Source organism: Cibotium barometz, chromosome 25, assembly GCF_041138505.1.
Source record: "Cibotium barometz isolate CiBa-2024 chromosome 25, ASM4113850v1, whole genome shotgun sequence".
Taxonomy (NCBI): Eukaryota; Viridiplantae; Streptophyta; class Polypodiopsida; order Cyatheales; family Cibotiaceae; genus Cibotium; species Cibotium barometz.
This window is the reverse complement of record NC_141070.1, coordinates 15,797,514-15,816,264: the sequence shown is the minus strand read 5'-3', so window position 1 is coordinate 15,816,264 and position 18,751 is coordinate 15,797,514. Positions and strand designations below refer to the sequence as shown.

General features: G+C 40.9%; 1 protein-coding gene across 1 annotated transcript; it reads left to right on the top strand.

Moving 5' to 3' along the window:
- The first annotated feature begins 4,041 nt into the window (after positions 1-4,041).
- LOC147624298 (26S proteasome regulatory subunit S10B homolog B) lies at positions 4,042-14,991 on the top strand. Its single transcript, XM_086819266.1, has 9 exons — positions 4,042-4,272; positions 12,780-12,899; positions 13,187-13,485; positions 13,593-13,679; positions 13,768-13,854; positions 13,959-14,096; positions 14,185-14,376; positions 14,554-14,652; positions 14,735-14,991. The coding sequence occupies exons 1-9, from the start codon at positions 4,173-4,175 to the stop codon at positions 14,807-14,809; spliced, it is 1,197 nt and encodes a 398-aa protein (XP_086675392.1). The 5' UTR covers positions 4,042-4,172; the 3' UTR covers positions 14,810-14,991.
- Positions 14,992-18,751: the final 3,760 nt, after the last annotated feature.

Below are 18,751 nucleotides of genomic sequence, written 5' to 3'. Positions count from 1 at the left end.
AGATTGAATCATGGACATTCAAGAGGAGCATTTCTTGGATGAGGAGGTGTCACAAATGGTAGTTCTCGTGAAGATTTATGTCATTTTATGCTTTAAATTGGTCTTATATAGTGCTATAAGGAGAAAGTCTATATTGTGCCTATGTCAACGTAAGTAATGGAAGAAATGCATTCATCCCCAATGGTGGAGCACTTAGGTCTTTTCAAGACCTATGACAAGATTAGAAAGAGATTTTGTTGAAAGGGGATGTGGAAAGACATACATGCATTTGTATCAAACTGTTTACCTTGTCAACTCAACAAGGGTCTAACAGATAAGCCCGACCCCTTACCTATTCTCGTTGGGAGGTTGAGACAGTTTATACGTTATGGTGGATAGATTGACTAAGTCACACATTTTATCCCTACAAAGGTCAAGTATATAGCATCTATGGTCACAAAGCAATTTGTAGAATTTGTCTTCAAATTGTATGGTATACCGCAAATTGTTAGTGATTGAAATATCAAGTTCATGAGTTCATTTTAGAGAATTTTATTTGAGACAATGAGAACCAAGTTAACTTCAAGCACCGCTTCTCATCCTGAAACCAATGGCCAAACAGAAAGAGCAAATAAGTGGATGGAAACATATTTAAGGCACTATTGCCATGATTCTTAACATGTATGGGATGAGAATGGTTGTCTTTAGTCGAGTTTTCTTGTAACAACATGTATTGGTATGCCACCTTATGAGGCATTGTATGGATACAAGGTGAATGTATCAATGATGGTCACTAAGCAAGGTGTAAATCAAAATGCAAGGAGTTGAGAAGATACAACCTCTTCTTAAAAATCCAAGATGAATATGAAGCATGCTCAAGATAGAATGAAGCATTATGATGATGCACATAGAAGACCACTGGAGTTTAAAGAAGGGGATTTGGTGTCTTTGAGAATCCCTAAATCACAATATGTTCTCTTGAAGGAAACAATAATACCAAGTTCGATCATTGTTATTATGGTTCATACAAGGTGTTGATTGCAGTTGGTGAAGTGGTTTATCAATTGTTGCTCTCAACCACAACAATTCATGATGTGTTTCATGTGTCTCAATTGAAGGCATATGTTGGACCGAAAGTGCAAGTATATGATGAGCTACCTCCAATGAATGAGGAAGCTTTGATTGAGCATGTACCAAAATATGAGTTTTGGGTATTAGAGAGAAGGTACTTCACGATTGTTCATTGGTGGAATACCTTAACAAATGCAAGGGATTACCCTATTGAAGAAGCCTCATGGTAGCCCACCTCCATGTTGGAAGGGTATCAATGTTATTGGATGCATTTGGTAGGTTGAATGGTGCATAAAACCAATGAATATGCTTGCTGAAATTTTTTGGTTTCTCTATTTTGGAAGCTTCATTCATGCTAGAATTGGATGGACAAGAGTCGAGAGCTTCACGTGGGCCATGTACTACTATGAACCCACTTGTGATGGACTGTTTTGAGAATATTACATGCAATTTACAACCATATGGAGATGATATGCTCTCATTATGAATGGTGTTACACATGGCTAGCCATCAATATATCCACAGGTGAGTCGATGATTCGTTGATCATATGGTTATGAGGACAAAACCTATCGGGTGAGGATGGATTATAATGTGGTTGAGAACTATGGGGTCATTATGGGTCCATGGTTATGAGCTCATATGTACATACTAGCACTAGGAGTTGGGCTCATAGGTTTGAGCATGGACACTAGTGTGTGAAACAGGCAACCGCTATAAGTGAGCTTGTAAGCCCTAATCACCAATTAACTCTTGGATAATCATTTTACTAATGCAAGCTTCCATGGTGATGATTCCCTTCATAGGTCTTCATGTGTATACTTTGTTATTGAGTACAATCCACACACACACACACACACACACACATATATATCCCCCCTCTTCCAATATATGCATACATACATGTACATACATACATATAAACATATGTATGTAGTATATGTATGTATGTATGTATGTATATACATACATACATATATTGGAAGAGAAGATTATATATACTCAATAACATGTACATATGTATAAATATATGTATATATATATATACATACATGTATGTATATGTGTGTGTACATACATTCATACATACAAACATACAATACAATAAAAATATTTTTTCCTTTCTATTCAAAAAATACCCCCCCCCTCCCCCCCCCTCATTTTTTTCCCTAACAAAGAAAAGCCCCCTCAAATCTCCTCATTTTTTCCCCTAGCAAAGAAAACCCCCCTCAAATGAAATTTCCCAAAAATACATAAGTAATTAAAATAAGTAATTTATAATAATTAATGCAACATAAATAATTTAAAAATATTTAATTAAAATTATTTTTAATGATTAAAAAAATAAAAAATGATTTTTAAGAAAATTTTAAAATAACTTAAAATAATAATAAAATTTTGGTTGCATAGCCACGTGGGCATGCAGGGCTTCATAGCCCACTTGGCCGCGTGGCCCATCGGGCTACACCCCATGGCCCCCACCACGAACTCGAAGGCTTTGCTCGAGGCTATGGTGGGGCGAGGACACACTTGGCCACTAAGACCCGCAACACCCCATAGGTAGTGCGGGCGACGACCACACACCACATGAGGACAACATTATGTAGGCAAAGTGAGCCATTGTTCGAGATGCATGCAACTAGGACGGGTTGACGGGGTAGCTAGGTACATCAATATGTCTTACAATATAATGTGCCAAAATGTGTTAGTCCCATAATGGGTGTGAACATCTCTCTCTCTCTCTCTCTCTCTCTCTCTCTCTCTCTCTCTCTCTCTCTCTCTCTTGCATGTTTTCTTCCTATTTTATACATCCTCCTTCTCCTATAAATTGAAAATTAAAACTATAGGACTTTTGCTTGGATTTTTCTCTCTCATGCTTGTTTTCTTCCTCTTCTATGCATCCTCCTGTTTTGTAAATAAGTTGAAAATGTAGGAATTTTGCTTGGATTTTTCTCTACCATGCTTTTTTTCTTCCTCTTCTCTATACATCCTCCTCTTCTTTTATAAATAAATAGAAACTACATGATTTTTTTGGGGATTTTATCTCTATATTCAAATTAATTTCATAGGCAAGAGCTATGCTTCTAGGGAGGAATAGGCGCTAGTAGTAGGTATTTTATTAAACTATGCTTCCAGGCCTAGCTTGAGAGGCTATGGTGGGGGCGAGGCCACACCTTGGCCACTAAGACCCGCAACACCACATAGGCACTGGGAGCGATCGCACACTGCACGAGGACGACATTATGTAGGTAGAGTAAGCCATTGTTCGGGATAAATACAACTAGGGCACGTTGATGGGGTAGCTAAGGACAACATTATGTAGGTAGAGTAAGCCATTGTTCGGGATGAACGTTGATGGGATAGCTAAGGACATCAAGATGTTTTACAATATAATATGCCAAAATATGTTAGTCCTAGAATTGGTGTTAACACACTCTCTCTTGTTCCATCTCTCGAACTATTAACACACTCTCTCTTGTTCCATCTCTCGAACTATTAGCAACAATCTCTCTGTCTAGCATGGAGCAATGATTTCTCTCTTTCTCTCATGATTGTTTTCTTCTTGTTCTATACCCCCTCCTTTTATAAATTGAAATTGTAGGACTTTTGCTTGTTTTCTTCCTCTTCTCTATATAGCCTCATTCTCTTTTGTAAATAAATTGAAACTATAGGAATTTTGTTTGGATTTTATATCTATGTTCAAATTGATTTCCTAGAGGAAGAGCTATAATTATGGGGAGGGTAGTAGGTATTTTATAAAATTATGTATGAAGTTATATATATATATATATATATATAATGTATTAATGCATGTGATGGTAGACCTATAACAAGATTGCCCTACGCAAAAGAATCCTTTTTCTTAGTTATTGTGGACTTAATCAACTCTTATTTTATTCAGTAGATTAGCAATTGCATTGATTATCTTTAATATTCAATTTTTGGAATGGAAAATTTTCAGGGCGGCCGCCCGCGACACCGACAGAACCGTGGATGGCCGAGTGTGAAACGCCCTTCCAAAGGTAAAATTGTTGCTTGCCTAAGCAGGGTTGTCCGCGCAGTTGAAAGAAACCAGAGGGTACGTGCTCTTGCAGAAGCTCTCCGGTTTGCTAGGTTTTCGCCATGTCTGAGAGTGAAGAAGCAGGTCGCCGCCTTGCAGCCCTCACAGAGTACCGCAAGAAGCTTCTGCAGCACAAGGAGCTTGACTCCAGAGTCCGAACTTGTAAGTAGATTCGTCCCCTGATGTCTATGCATGTGCTTCTTCATGTTTGATTAACTTTCCCTTTTTTTTCTTTGCTTGTTTCTGAATCCTCTGTTTTGCCCTATTCTTTCTGTTTATCACAGCATAGGATTTTTGAAAATTGCTAGGATGTTGCCTAGGTCAGATCATTGTTATGTTCTAGATCGGACTACTATCACTCAGGGCACATGATTGCTTTTATGCCTCAGCTATAAGATCTTCAAAAATATCAAGAATTGTCTTAGGACCCCTGCGTCCAGTAGCTAGGACAAAAGGGCGAGGGGGCGATGGGATCTACTGCTGAAAAGATGCTCAAACAGCTTTAAAGCTGAAGCATCCAAACGAGGAAGAGGGCAGAGTGGTTTTTTAAAACTGGGGCAGGCTTGTTTTGTGTGTTTTAGTACTTCTTGTTAGTCTTCCCCATCCCATTCAACATGTCAAAGTAGCATGTTGGTGGAGAATGTATTACACCGTGTTGGCAGGTCTGAGAAAGTATGTACATAAGAGTACCTTGATATGTAGGAGGCTAGAAGTGCACCAATCTTGATGAAAGTGATTAGCCATTCTTAAATTTATTTTATCTTCTTCTCCTTAGATATCTTTATCTCCCCCTTAGCCACTTATTTATATGCATCTGTAGGCTGGTTGGTGAAATCTCTTGCTGGTCGGCCAGCTCATTAGCCAACAAAAGTACTTTTCAACTTCATTAGCAGCTAGACTGTGCCATCTGGTGCCATTCTCAAATTTATTTTATCTTCTTCTCATTAGATATCTTTATCCCCCCCTTAGCCACTTATTTATATGCATCTGTAGGCTGGTCGGTGAAATATCTTGCTGGTCGGCCAGCTCATTACCGAACAAAAGTACTTTTCAACTTGATTAGCAGCCGACTGTGCCAACTGGTGCACTAGCTAACTCGTGCACCTGCCTTGGGCACCTTTCTGGCTGCTCAAAAGGTGTCTATTCTCCCGCCAAACTTGCCTTTAAACCGACTGATTGTTGGGACCATGTCCGTGTGGCACTCATGTAGGTGATGCATGCACGTGACAAGTTTCCTATTTTTGGAGTACACATTCAGGGATGCAAGGCTTTCATTGCTTTGATTTGTTCAAAAAACTTCTACACTCAGGCCACATTGGGAGACTCATGGCATCACTCGACTTAAGTCAAGGAGCAGCACGAAGGCGAGTTGTAGGTCAGAAGAAGCAGCCCCAATGTGCATATCTCAGCCATGCACAAGTCTTGGGACATCAGTTATCTCTTGTTCATGGCTTAATGCAAGCATGATAGGAGTCCGATCCGAGTTTAAATACACGTTCAATGTATATTTTCATGTTTTGGCAACATGCAGTAGATTAGATCCATTATCTGGTCTTCTTGTGTTTTACTGCATGAAGTGATCAGCACTAAATAGCTTTTAATTATCGTTTGTTTAGTGTTAGTCAAGAAAGCTTCCGCTTAGCATGTAGTAAAACTCTCTATTGGATTATTGGTTTGAGACACTCCCACTCACAAGGATTGTAACGAAGATATCTGATCGGGCAATTGGTGAGTTCTTGAGGAAGCATTGATATATGACTCTTCTCCCAAGTCGGTATGAGATGACTAATCTTGGCCTTCTACATTATTTTCTTGGGCTGGAGGTTTGGCAGAAAGATGACTGTATCTTCATTTCTCAGCAGAAGTATGTGAGGAAGCTGCTCACGCTTTATGGGTTGTCAGATTGTACACCTCTCTCTTGTCCCATGGATCCCAATGCCAAGTTATCCAAGGAGGATGATACACCCTTGGTGGATTCCACAGAGTACCGGCAAATTGTTGGCTCATTGCTTTACCTTGCCAACACCCGTCCAAACGTCTCCTATGCTATAAGTGTCCTCAGCCAATTCTCCTCAGAACTTAGAAGAGGGCTTCAACAATCAGAAAAATCAACAATCTTTGCTGAAAATTCAGAAATACAACAGTCCCAAATGTCAGATGAAGAACATAGAAAACGCAGCACTCTTGAGGAAGCCTCTGCTCCCAGAAGAAAACGCAGCACCTTCTACGCTGAAATCTGAAGAAAACGCAGCTTTCTTTTGCTCACAAGTCAGTGTTTTTCTCTGATACCATGAAAGAAAGTGAAGCAAATATAAAACACAGATGTAGGCCCAGGTACAAGACCTGTAAATGCTGGAAATTGATGTTTATTGCTGAAATCTGAGCACGAGGGAAGCTCGTAGGTGCTTTACGATGGTAAGAAGCAGTAGCAGCTGCTAATGACCTCAACTAAATGCTGAAAATGGAGATGAACTAGGGGAAAGGAAGTCAGCCCTTATATATTCGCCCAGGATGCTGGTCGGCCAGTTGTAGCACGCCGACGGCATGGCAGTAGCATAAAAATGCCTAAAAGTACCAAAAAATGGTAGAAAAATGTTGAATAATCTCTACTAATAAGATATGCCAATGAAGGGCCTCATAAATGGCCAATACAAGCATGAAAAAAAGGTGATGTAGACCCTCTGGAGATGATATAATCCAACAGTCTTGTGTTGCTTCACAAGAAGACGCCAAGTGAAGCATGAAAGATTTCTTGCGGCTTTAGATGCAAGAGCGACACCAGAAGCTTTCTCGAGTCATCCTCCCGAGAGGATGAACTTCAGTATGTATAATGGTAAACTTGATCCCATAACCCTTTATTCCTAGTTGCATCAATTTGAAGCTTATTTTGCTGTAGTTAGAAAGAATGATACTGACAGAGTGATCTTGGCTAGTTTGTATTTGGAATGTGAGGCCATTCCATGGTGGACCCGATGGGCTCACGTCCACACCAGATTAGGTATGACAGCTTATGTTTGCTGAATGAATGATGAGAGGCCAGCACCCACTATATATAGTAGATGTAAGCTAGCCGACTGGAGCTGCAAAACAAACCGATTGGAGCTACTGGACAGGCCGACTGGAAAATGCCAGAAAAGCTGGAAAAAATCCTAGAAAAATACTAGAAAAAAGGGTGGCCAGCCCACAAGCAAGGGCCATGCAAAAAGGACCAAATGGGCACCATAAATGAGCAGAAACTGGGGATGAATGTGCTAACACTACCTAGCAGCCTGCGCAACACTTGATAGTAGCCAGGATAGTGCATAAGGGCCAGCCAAGCATCCAGTGTGAAAGTGATGACAAAAAGGCCATTAAATGCCTAAGGACCAGGTCGTGGGGTTTTTTGTAGCAAGCTGACCCCTGTAAAGCAAACCGACCAGCACCTATTAGGGGTATAAATAGCCCAATTTGATTTCAATCAAAGCATCTCATTATTCACAAGGGGTTGCTGAATTCTAGGGCCAGGGCAGCCAAGGGGAACTCTTAACCAAGGTGAAGAGTACAGGTCAAGAACCCGATTTTTATTTGCAGAGTTTGCATCATTCTAATAAAGCAAATACACCATTCGTGGTGGGGCCCTACAGAGGGTATTCGGGACCCAGTATTCTTTCCGAACCCGCCCCCCCCCTCTCTCTCTCTCTCTCTCTCTCTCTCTCTTTGCACCCCTCTCTCTATGCTGTGGTTATCTTCGTCATGAAAGATTGCTGAATTTCTGAACATTGAAGTTAGTGATTCTATCCACTAAGCTTCCGCATGTCACAAGTAACATGGATTCTACAAAGGCACTTGCTCTTGTGAGGCAGTTTGAGATTGCAAGGACTTTTTTTGAAAAATCAATGCTAAGACGGTGAGGATGCACTTAAAGGACACACACCTAGTGATTGGTGGCTTGCCAAAATCATGGATGGTAGTGCTGCACGGACTTGGGTTGAATTCAAACCACAGTTTTATGCCCTGTTTGTACCGCCTAACTTCGCAAAACTAACTTCGCAAAGAAAGGGAAGGTTGCCGCAATTCGAGTTCCTCGTACATTGCATAGTATTGGAAGACTCTTCTCAAGGTAACTCCATTTATGGAGATTTGGAGGATGAGAAGAAGAGAAAGTTAGGGCTACATACTATCATTCAATACGGTCTGGAACTGTATCCTAATTAGACCTTACAACAGTTGACGCATTCGGCAATGGTAGCCAAGAACCTACACATGAAATGCCTTGCAAATAAGCTATTTGCAGGTCATAATAAGGGCAAACAAAGGGCTGGCTATGAAAAAGGGTGAACAACCACCTAAATGTGCCCAAGGAATGCACGAGATGTACATGATGACTTAGCTACGAAGCTTGGGAGTAATCGCCCTAACTTTGGGCTGTCCAAACAACAGTTACATACTTACAAACGGGAAGGGAAATGTGGCAACAAAGAGCATATGTATGCAAAATGCCATGAGAATTCCATGAATTGCTTGATGCTACCCATAGGGTTAGCCAACATAATGTGAGGGCAAGGGGGGCCGAGGATTCTTGATACTTTTGGGGGCGACGAATGAGAAAACCTGAGTATGTGGACTCTTGGTTGAATTGATAGAACACTCACTTAAGTTTCATCCATTTCCAAATGCTTGAAAGATTTAGATGGTACAAGGTTTAGGGAAAGCCTTGACTTGGTGGAAGGACTAGAAACAAAAATCCGAGACTCACTTGTTCCAAAATGCACAGCAAGTGCACACTAGGCAATGTTGCAAATTGTCTTATCCTTTAACCATTTCACTGCATCCAATGCCTACCAATAAAATACGCAATGGAGAGTATACGAAATGCTTGAAAATGTTCCCAGATTTGAGCCAAATGTCTTTGAAATTACAGAAATCAAAGTTGTTGTGTAAGCGCTAAATTTATTGAGTGCTTGCTCTCCAATTTTGTTGTAGGCCTTCAATTTAACCCCCAAATTTTTGGAATTGCAATTACTTCAATTTTTATAATCTTTCTGACTCCCAGTACCTCAATTTTGGGGGAGAAGCTCAGTTTGAGAAAAGCCCCAAAATTTTGAGTGTACAAACTTCAATGTACAGTTGGTATAGTACACATGGGTGGGTAGCAGTAAGTACGGTACATGCAGGTATAACAAGTACAATACACATGGGGATGGATGGCTGCTGATCGAAGGTTCATGCAATTGATAACTGTACGGACAGAATGTGTAGATGTACGGGAGGCTGTATGGCTGTGGAGGTGTAGGTACAATAGCGCGGGAGACCTATATAGTAGCACTTGTACGGACGGCATGCCGAGAGTGTACGAACGAGTACGCAGTGTATGGATAGATATGAGCTTGCTTGTGCATACGAAAAATCTGGGGGTTGTGTGTGTATGGGCAAGTACAGGGCTCGTGTGTGTGCGGACGAATATGGGGATCGCACGTGTGTACAGACCAGCACGGGGCTAAAAGGAGGGGCTCTGATACCAAATGTTGGATTTTCATAGGTTGAAATCTGAAGGACATTCTATATGAAGCACAATATACACTATTCTTATGATTTTATGAGCTATCAAGCCCAAAATGTTGGTGAGTGAGATGGGCATGAGGCTCATGTGGAAAGTTAGACAGTGTTGGGTTGTGTTAATATCAGGTCATGATGGGGAATTGGCCATTTCTTCCCTAACACTAAATCTACATCGGGGCTTGATGTGTACAACATTTTGAACAATGTCTTTGTGAATTCAAGTTGATCTAGTTTCCATGAAAATGCACTCAAGAAAATTGGGTGATTTTTGTTTTGTTTTGTTTTTTTTTGGAATTATCCCGATAACTTGTTGTAATGGAGTCCATTGCTACTTTAGCTAAGTCTTCCCCTACCTATTTCCAGGAGTGGAAATGTGTGAAGATTGGAAGTATGTTACGTACCTGATGCTAATTAGAGAGTTAGTCAATCTCATCTTGGGTTAAAGTGTCGAGAAGATTAGAAAAGAAGGTTGATTATAATGGCCTAAGGTTATAAACACTTATAAGTATGATCACCCCATAACTGACCGGTTTATGCTTCTATGCTTTTATGGGGGATTACTATATAGGTGTGATGAGTGGAGCTCTTATGTGTGTGAATGTCTTGACGACAAGATTGGTATGTACCTAGATCAAGGGATTGATTCACTCATGGATTTGTCCGTCTTTGATGTACATAGCTGCCGAGGGCCTTGGATAGGCAAACCATGGTGGTATAGGGAATGTGTAAAGGATTCCTCTATCCTCCTCTTCTTCCTTCTTGCATCATGTGTACCACCATGGGCAGCCAAACAAGGTGCATTTTTGAAAGACAAATTGCCTTGCGAATCTGCAATCACATCACCCTTGTTTATTTTAATATGCAATTGATAGTTCGTGAGGTTTCTCAACACCCATCTAAGTTTCTATTGTAAAAAGTAACATCCTGAGTAGAGGCTTTTGCTTTTGCAACCAACACTTTCTAGGCCTCCACTTCACGAAGTACAATCAAGGGTGTACATGGTAGGAATCCATACTGGCTCCATGGATATCACCTGTACACCACGTATACAACAAGACCCGATATCAACACACACATGGTCCAAAATCCCCATGAACATTGCTCAAGGTGCAAAACATCTTGCTATGCCCTTGGACTCCACATGGGAACCATCGATGTAATCCATACACATGGCCAAGCCAAACATGCACCACATGTCTAGAAGTCAGGGGTTTGTGACAAATAAATCCTAGATTTTTGCAAAATAAAGAGATTTGGTCTAAGCAACATTGTGGGGTGGAAATTTATTGAAACTCATAAATTTGGAGCAGATTTAGGGGAAATCATACATTACAGGCAAATTTGGGAGAAGTCACAAGATGGAAACCATACAAAACCATACAGTCAGGGAAATTTTCAAATTTATGGCGAAATAGAGGAGAGATTTGAAGAAATTGACTTTTTTGGGGTGGAGATTTAAAAAATTAAATAATTTTGAATGCAAAAATAGGGGAAACATAATTGGGGCAAGAGGGGGGAAAATTCGGAAAAACCCGAATTTGGGGCAAAATCTGGGGGTAACCACGAATTTGGAACAAAACTTAAGGGGCATCCATAAATTTGCACAAATTTGGAAGGTGTCTCAAATTTGGGTGAAAAATAAACAAGAACTTTGGAAAGTTTACAATTTGGGGTTGTCAAGTTGAACAAAACTATAAATTTTGAAAACTCTATGTTTAGGGCACAAATTTTGGAGTAAACCATAAATTTAGGGAAAGCCCAAAACTCTAGGATAAAATTGAGGGGAAATTTGGACAAACCAACACTTTAGGGGTGTTACTTGAAAATGGAGTTATTTGGGAATGACGCACTCACTTTAAAACGAGAATTTATTTTTAGTACTTAATTTTTTGGCTATTTTTTGACCCCCACATTTTGTCCGTTTCAAGTGGCGTTTTAAAACCGTTTCTTTTCGGAAACGGAAACGTTTTGTGTCACATTGGTTGCCAATGGCACTAACTGTGGTGGCTTGTGATTGTAGGCAAGCCTAGTTGATTGATTCTATGACATTGATTTTCTAATAAACCACCAGCATACAACTGGCTTTGAGTCCTTTCCACAAATTGTCCTTGTCCATTGCCTTCAAAGAGGTGGGCACAACCCAAATGTAATGTTCACCTACCTTCACTATAAAACCTTTTAAAAGTTGAAATAAAAAATACCCTGATCTAACTTCAATGTTCCCTCCTTCTTCTTCCTTCCATTGCCGGGCACCTGCCCTGGCCTTGCACGCTGTGGGCCACCCTGTCTGTTGATCCTATGGAGGTGTTTCACTGTTTCACACTTCTTTACACCAACAAACTGTAGGAAACCTACAACAGCCGATGCATGCACCCACGTAAGAGACTGCAAACTAGCAACACCCCCACAGGAAGGCATGCGGATAGGCTCCCAGCTCCTACCCCACCATCCTTCCCCAAACCAACAGGCCGGAAGAAACTCTAGCCTATATATGGCTCTTGGACTTTCCATGGTTCCACAACCCGAGATTAGCTGCACAATTTGCCAGCTTTATTAGATTTTGGCTTTTCCCTTGACAAATACTTCATCTACTTTCTAAGATATTTTGCTCCATTACTCCCTTCACAACATTCTTGACATGTCTTAATATGTGGAGAGACTTGCTAAATGAACAAGGTTTACTTGGGGGTTGGTATGTATGATTCAAATATTTGTAAAGGCTAATCGTAGCAATTTTTTTGTTTGATTAACATTTCGCATTGTTGGCAAATACACCTTGCATCACCATGTTTATTGCATTCATTCCCATGTTTGGGCCTCTGGTTTCTTGATTGATTGTGCCACAACACCACTACTAAATCAGCAGCTTTGCTTCTTCTTTGGGAAATTCTGCTGAAGTTCAAAGTTGTCTAATGAATTGTTAGACGGGTGTAACACGAGCATGATGTGTTCTTTTGTGGTGCTTCAAGAAGTAATTAAGTTTGGTTAGAGTGAAGACATCCGTTTAGCTCTCTTGCATGTCCACTTTGGCCATTCACTGTACGATTCAGTGGGTGTTGTATGTCTCGGATGCTTGTGATGTGTAGGTGCTCTTACCGATGAGTTTCTTTTGTGTGGCTTTCATTTTGCAGTGCGTGAGAATTCAAAGGTAGCCAAGAAGGATTTTGACAAAACAGAAGATGACCTTAAAGCTCTGCAAAGTGTGGGACAAATCATCGGCGAAGTGTTGCGCCAACTTGACAATGAGCGATGTGGGTGATAACTTGCTCTTTTGTCTTTTCATTGTAGGGAGATTTGCTCATACATTTAATTATCTAAAATGTGCATTCTCAGTGAATGCCCCTCATGCAATCGATGATCCGGCTTAGGATATTAAGGGTCCAGCTGGGCAATGTTTTGTTCTATGTGGGCTACTCCCTCATGTGTAGGGTGTGTGAAGTTACTCTATGCAGACTATGGGCACATGGCTCTGATCGTTGTCATTTATGGGACTTTGAAACAGTACAGTAATGTTTGACACGATTGCTGTTTGCTGCAGTAATTGTCAAGGCAAGCAGTGGCCCTAGATATGTTGTCGGGTGTCGGAATAAAGTAGACAAAGAGAAGCTCACATCGGGTACACGAGTGGCATTAGACATGACAACATTGACAATAATGCGAGCCCTTCCACGCGAAGTAGATCCAGTAGTTTACAATATGCTGCATGAAGATCCTGGAAATGTCAGTTATTCTGCAGTTGGTGGGTTAAGTGATCAGATAAGAGAGCTTCGGGAGTCCATTGAGCTTCCGCTTATGAATCCTGAGCTCTTTCTTCGAGTTGGCATCAAGCCACCAAAGGTAAAACTGCAATAACATGTTTTTTTACGCGGGTAAGGTGTAAGAGTAACAGATGCTGTGTGGTGATTCTACAACAAGGTGAAGCTAAGCCTTGGATTTCGATGTAGGGTGTCCTCCTTTATGGACCCCCTGGGACAGGCAAGACGTTGTTGGCTCGAGCCATTGCCAGCAACATCGATGCAAATTTCCTGAAGGTAAGCCCTACTGCTTTAGGGACAACGGCCAGCATCTCCACATTTCTGATACTTTTCTTATTGAATCATAACATGGATGCACCCTTAGGTTGTATCAAGCGCTATCGTGGATAAATATATTGGGGAGAGTGCCAGGCTTATACGTGAGATGTTTGGGTATGCACGTGATCATCAGGTATTTGATTTTTTCTTCTTCTATTTTTTTGTGGGTTCTTTAGAGCATACAACGTGGCTTTCTACTTATTGTTTTGTGGGCCTCCCTTCGTCCTATAAATGTAGCCTTGCATCATCTTTATGGATGAGATTGATGCCATTGGTGGTCGGAGGTTCAGTGAAGGTACGAGTGCAGATCGAGAGATTCAGCGAACGCTTATGGAACTGTTGAATCAGCTGGACGGTTTTGACCAACTTGGAAAGGTGTGATTGGCGAGGTGGATTCAGCTCACCCCATCTTTTGCACTCTCCATCATCAATTTATCATTGAAACTACTAAGCTCTGGTGCAGGTTAAAATGATAATGGCCACAAATAGGCCAGATGTGCTAGATCCTGCTTTGCTTCGACCTGGCCGCCTGGACCGTAAGATAGAGATTCCGTTACCCAATGAACAATCAAGAATGGAAATCTTAAAGATTCATGCATCCGGAATAACAAAGCATGGTGAAATAGATTATGAAGCTGTTGTCAAACTTGCAGAGGCAAGCTACCTTTCTTTGAGCGCTTGTTGCATCAATTCATTTTCATGTATTTACAGATTACACCCCCTGCCTGTAGGATTATGGCAGCCCATCCTTCTTGGATGAGGGTCAAGTGCGGTGGAATGGTGTAAAGGCTGGCATGTTTGTATTCTCATTTTTTGTGTGCCTACTACACAGGGTTTTAATGGTGCAGATCTTAGGAATGTTTGCACAGAAGCGGGCATGTTTGCCATCCGTGCAGATCGAGAGTATGTCATACAAGAAGATTTCATGAAGGTCATAGACTCTCTCTTCAGATGTGCATTAGTAATTATTTACACAATCATCTTGTTTATCTGCTTCTGAACTGTTAATGCAGGCTGTTCGAAAGCTCAATGATGCCAAGAAGCTTGAGTCAACTGCACATTATAGTACGGATTTTGGCAAGGAATAGTTACTTTAATATAGCTGCTGCAGTACTGGTTAAAAAATTTGGCAGCTCGACTTTTTCTAGCTGCTTTTGCCATCTCAACAATTGGATGCCCTCTTGGCAATCGAGTTCTCCACAGAGAACACTGTTTTGAAAGAGAATTGCTCCATTTTCCCCTTGTTAAGTTGTCTTATGTTGTTTTTGCACTTGTCATGAATGTTCTTGGGAGGTTGGTGCAGGGGGCTCTATGGGATTTGATTCAGTTGAGAGAGAACGTTTTGATTTGTGAACCATCAGGAGTTTGTGTTTGGCCCCTAGTTTGTTTCTTGGATACTCCCCTATTGCAAGAAAAGGTACTTTTCTCCATTGTGATGGGAAGTAAGATTGATGTAATCTTAATGCATGAGTTTAGAACTCCTCTATTGTGGGACCTCACTGTAAGGGAAAACCCTGTATTGGTGTAAACACTCTTATCAATGAGCATGTTCATGCACATGCTCATTAGCAGTGGACCGTGGTTTCACAAAAAAGAGAGCATGTTCATGCGCATGCATTCCTGCATTAGTTCAGCTATTACTGAAGTTAATGTTGCAGATGATTAGTGGATTCAAAACAGTCGCATTAAGGTCAAGTTTGCATCCGTGTTTGCTTGGCTGGGTTCTGTTGAAAGCAAATTTGTTGGATACCTGCTGAGTATATAAAGCTGTGTGATTAGATAATCAGAAACCTGCCACGAGCTCTCTCGTAATACCAATTCTTTTAAGTGTCCGTTCTCTACTTTTTCTTTGTTGTAATGTTTAATTGTTTTACGGCAAGGCAAGTGCTAAAATACCATGATTTGGTGCTATGGAAGGGTTCATAGGACGTTCTTTAGTCAACGTTGTAGAATTCCTCTTCTATCTGATTATGAGAAAAGAGTCGCCTGGTACCCTAGTTTGGGAAGGTGGCCATTGCTCTCTTCAAGAATCATGCGAGTTTTGCACAGATGGTGAAGTGACCTTGGGGTGAATGCGCATTGAAAAATTGTTTCTTACATACCGGATTTTCTAGTCAGGTTGGAAGGTATTGAAAAATTGTATATCTGTATAATTCTTATATAAAAAATTTGCTAGGTCAAGTTGGAAGCTATTAAAAAATTGTATGTATATTGTATGTGTGATATATATATATATATATATATATATATATATATATATATATATATATATATATATTGTATATGTATGTATAGATAAATATATACATACAGTGATATGTTAAAAAGGGAGGTGATGATTAAGGGCCCTAGGGGGGAGGGGGTATTTTTATGGATTTGTGTGTGTGGATAGAGCTGGGGGTTGGGAGTTGTGCACATGCATTCAAGTGCAGAGAGGTGTGTGCCTATGTAGTGAGGGTGTGCATGTGCGGTTGTGAGTGTTCTGGTTTGTGTGCATGTGTGGGTGTGTTTGTGTGCATGAAGGGGGGGGGGGTGTGTACATGTGTGCAAGTGTGGAGAGGGAGTGCTCATATGTGGATGTTTGTGTTTTGTGTGCGCGTGTGGGGTAGGTATGTTGTGTGTGTGCACATGTGATTATTTTATGTGTACTCGTATGCGGATGTTTGTGTTTTGTGTGTGCATGTGGGGTAGGTATGTTTTGTGTGTGTGCACATGTGATTATTTTGTGGGGTAGGGGCGGGTGTGCACATGTGATTATTTTGGTTTTTTGTTGTTTTTTGTTCTGTTTTGGTTTTTAAATTTAAGTTTTCAATATATGTGCATGTACAGTTGATAGGAGGTGCAACATCAAAACTAGCGTTTAAGGTTTTTGGGTTACCATTTTGGGCTGGATGAGTGAAGGCAAAACACCACTTGCCCATCTAAGATGAAAGCTTTGACACCACACCACTGACTTCATTGGTGTGCTTGATTGGATTTAGGCTTGGCGAGTTGATGTTGCCACGTGTGGCACATGGGATTGTTGTGGGACCGTGGTGATCTCTTCATTCCATTTTGGGACACGGTCAATGTGGAACAAATGGAGTGTCAAGCAGATCATCTTTCACACTTAGAGGGGGTTCTCCATTTGGAATTCTTGAAAAATGAATGACGTGGACACATGCACTAACCCCTTTCACACATGATGGTGAAATGAAGTTGCAACAGAATGAGCAACCATAGTGCACGGCTTGTGCACTAACCCCTTTCAACCATCTAGTGATGCACGGCCCATAGTGCACGGCTTGTTCACCAAATAAAGCACCACTTATTCATGAGCAACAAAGAAAATGACTTGCCTATCATGAATCCAGTCCTCAAAGTTGATGGCCAACATAAAAATTTGGAACAGGTTCATAAGCTCTTCTTTGCTCCCAAAAGGGATGTTGCACTAAGCATGAACATGGAGGTTATCTCTAGCTTGCCAACTTGTTTCACAAACCTTATTCCAAGTCATTGTTTGCTCCTAAAAGGAATGCTACAGTAAGCATTAATAGGGAGGTTGTCTCAATCCTGTCTAGTTCTACAAACCTTATTCTAAGTTTTTTTGTGGGAAGGCTATCATCATGAATCAAGTCCTCACAATTGTCAGGCTTTGGAAGAGGCTCATAATTAGTTCTCATATTCACTATCCAACAACTTGTTTGCAACATTTGACCAAACCATGCCAAACTCATTAGCAAAAATGCCTCGAGCCATGTCTTCCATGTTTTCAAATTACTTTTCAAGGACTAGTTACCCTCGAGTATGTAAATGTGATTGGTTTCCCAATCGTAAATTATCCTTGTGTCTCATATATAAGGCCTTCTAAGGATTTAGTGTACAGTCCTCTTCTTGGAAATCCGTCACCATGAAGAAGTGGTGGAAGCTTACTCTAAAGGTGTCCCACTTTGTTCATGGGTACTTTTAGTTATTCTTTAGTTTCGGCTATAGAAGGAGGGTGCTCAATGTGGTATGGTTCATCTCCTCCTCTTTAATTTCAATTGTGTGGGCTCTTAGGTTCCCATACATCCAATTAGTGGATAAGTCTTTCCAAAGTTGAGAATTTCCTTGCAAAACTTATCGAAACTCTGACTTTGGAGGACGAGGCTTATGATGTCCCATAGGCGTGATACTCACACTCACTTGGTTTCACACTCACCACTTGGTTTCACATTGTGGGCTCAAACCTGCCAATGTGCAAGGGATGTGCATTGAATCTTCCTTAGAAAGACAGTGCCTCTAAAGGCGATAAATTGAAGTCGTCACACCAAAAGAAAATATTATGGTGATGACCTATGGAAGGTCGAATTTTACCTCCCACTGAGTCCTCTTTCACAACATCTAGCTGTATAGAGTCTAATTTGAATTGGTTCCAAAGGCAAAGGCCCCAAAACTTGCTCTTTTTGTGGCCTCTTGAGAATAGTTATAGATTCTGTCAAGGCCTTTGGCTCACTTTGAGGCTCCCTCTAAGGTTCTATGATTGGCTCTCATATAAGGTTTAGGATATGCTCAAGCTAGGTCAATAACTCGAGAATAGGCTCTAATTCAGTATACACCTTCCTTACAATCTCTTTGGCTTGTTTCATTCAGTCCTTTCCCAACCGGGGTAGGGGTACTCTTTGAGTTTCTTTGGAAGGTTTGTGTATGGTCGTTGATGGGTTTCTTTTCTTTGGGAAGAGTTGGTTTTAATAGGAGACCACTTAGTGTTTTTGCAAGGGTTGTGCATCTTCAGATCTCTCGTCCAAACCACTTTTGATAGTCATGATGTCGTTGTCCTCGTGTCATGATTTTTGCGTGTATACAAGGGGACTGTATGAATAAGTCCTCCTTGTACACTCAATGGCTGGTTAAGGCTCATCGAAACGTTTGCTAATGCTTCTACCATTGGGGCAGTTATCACTCTGTTGGGACAAACCTTGTAAGCATGATCGAAGCCACATTTGTAGCAGATGCCTCCATAAGGAATAACATATTCAAGATTCGACACTAGATTTGGAGTGCTTAGAGCT

What these genes read in the sequence shown, in the direction of transcription:
- LOC147624298 (XM_086819266.1), top strand. Translation starts at nt 4,173, where the DNA reads ATGTCTGAGAGTGAAGAAGCAGGTCGCCGCCTTGCAGCCCTCACAGAG. An exon ending in TGACTCCAGAGTCCGAACTT is followed by an intron (nt 4,273 to 12,779) that starts GTAAGTAGATTC and finishes TTCATTTTGCAG; the next exon opens with TGCGTGAGAATTCAAAGGTA. An exon ending in GGTATGCACGTGATCATCAG is followed by an intron (nt 13,855 to 13,958) that starts GTATTTGATTTT and finishes CTATAAATGTAG; the next exon opens with CCTTGCATCATCTTTATGGA.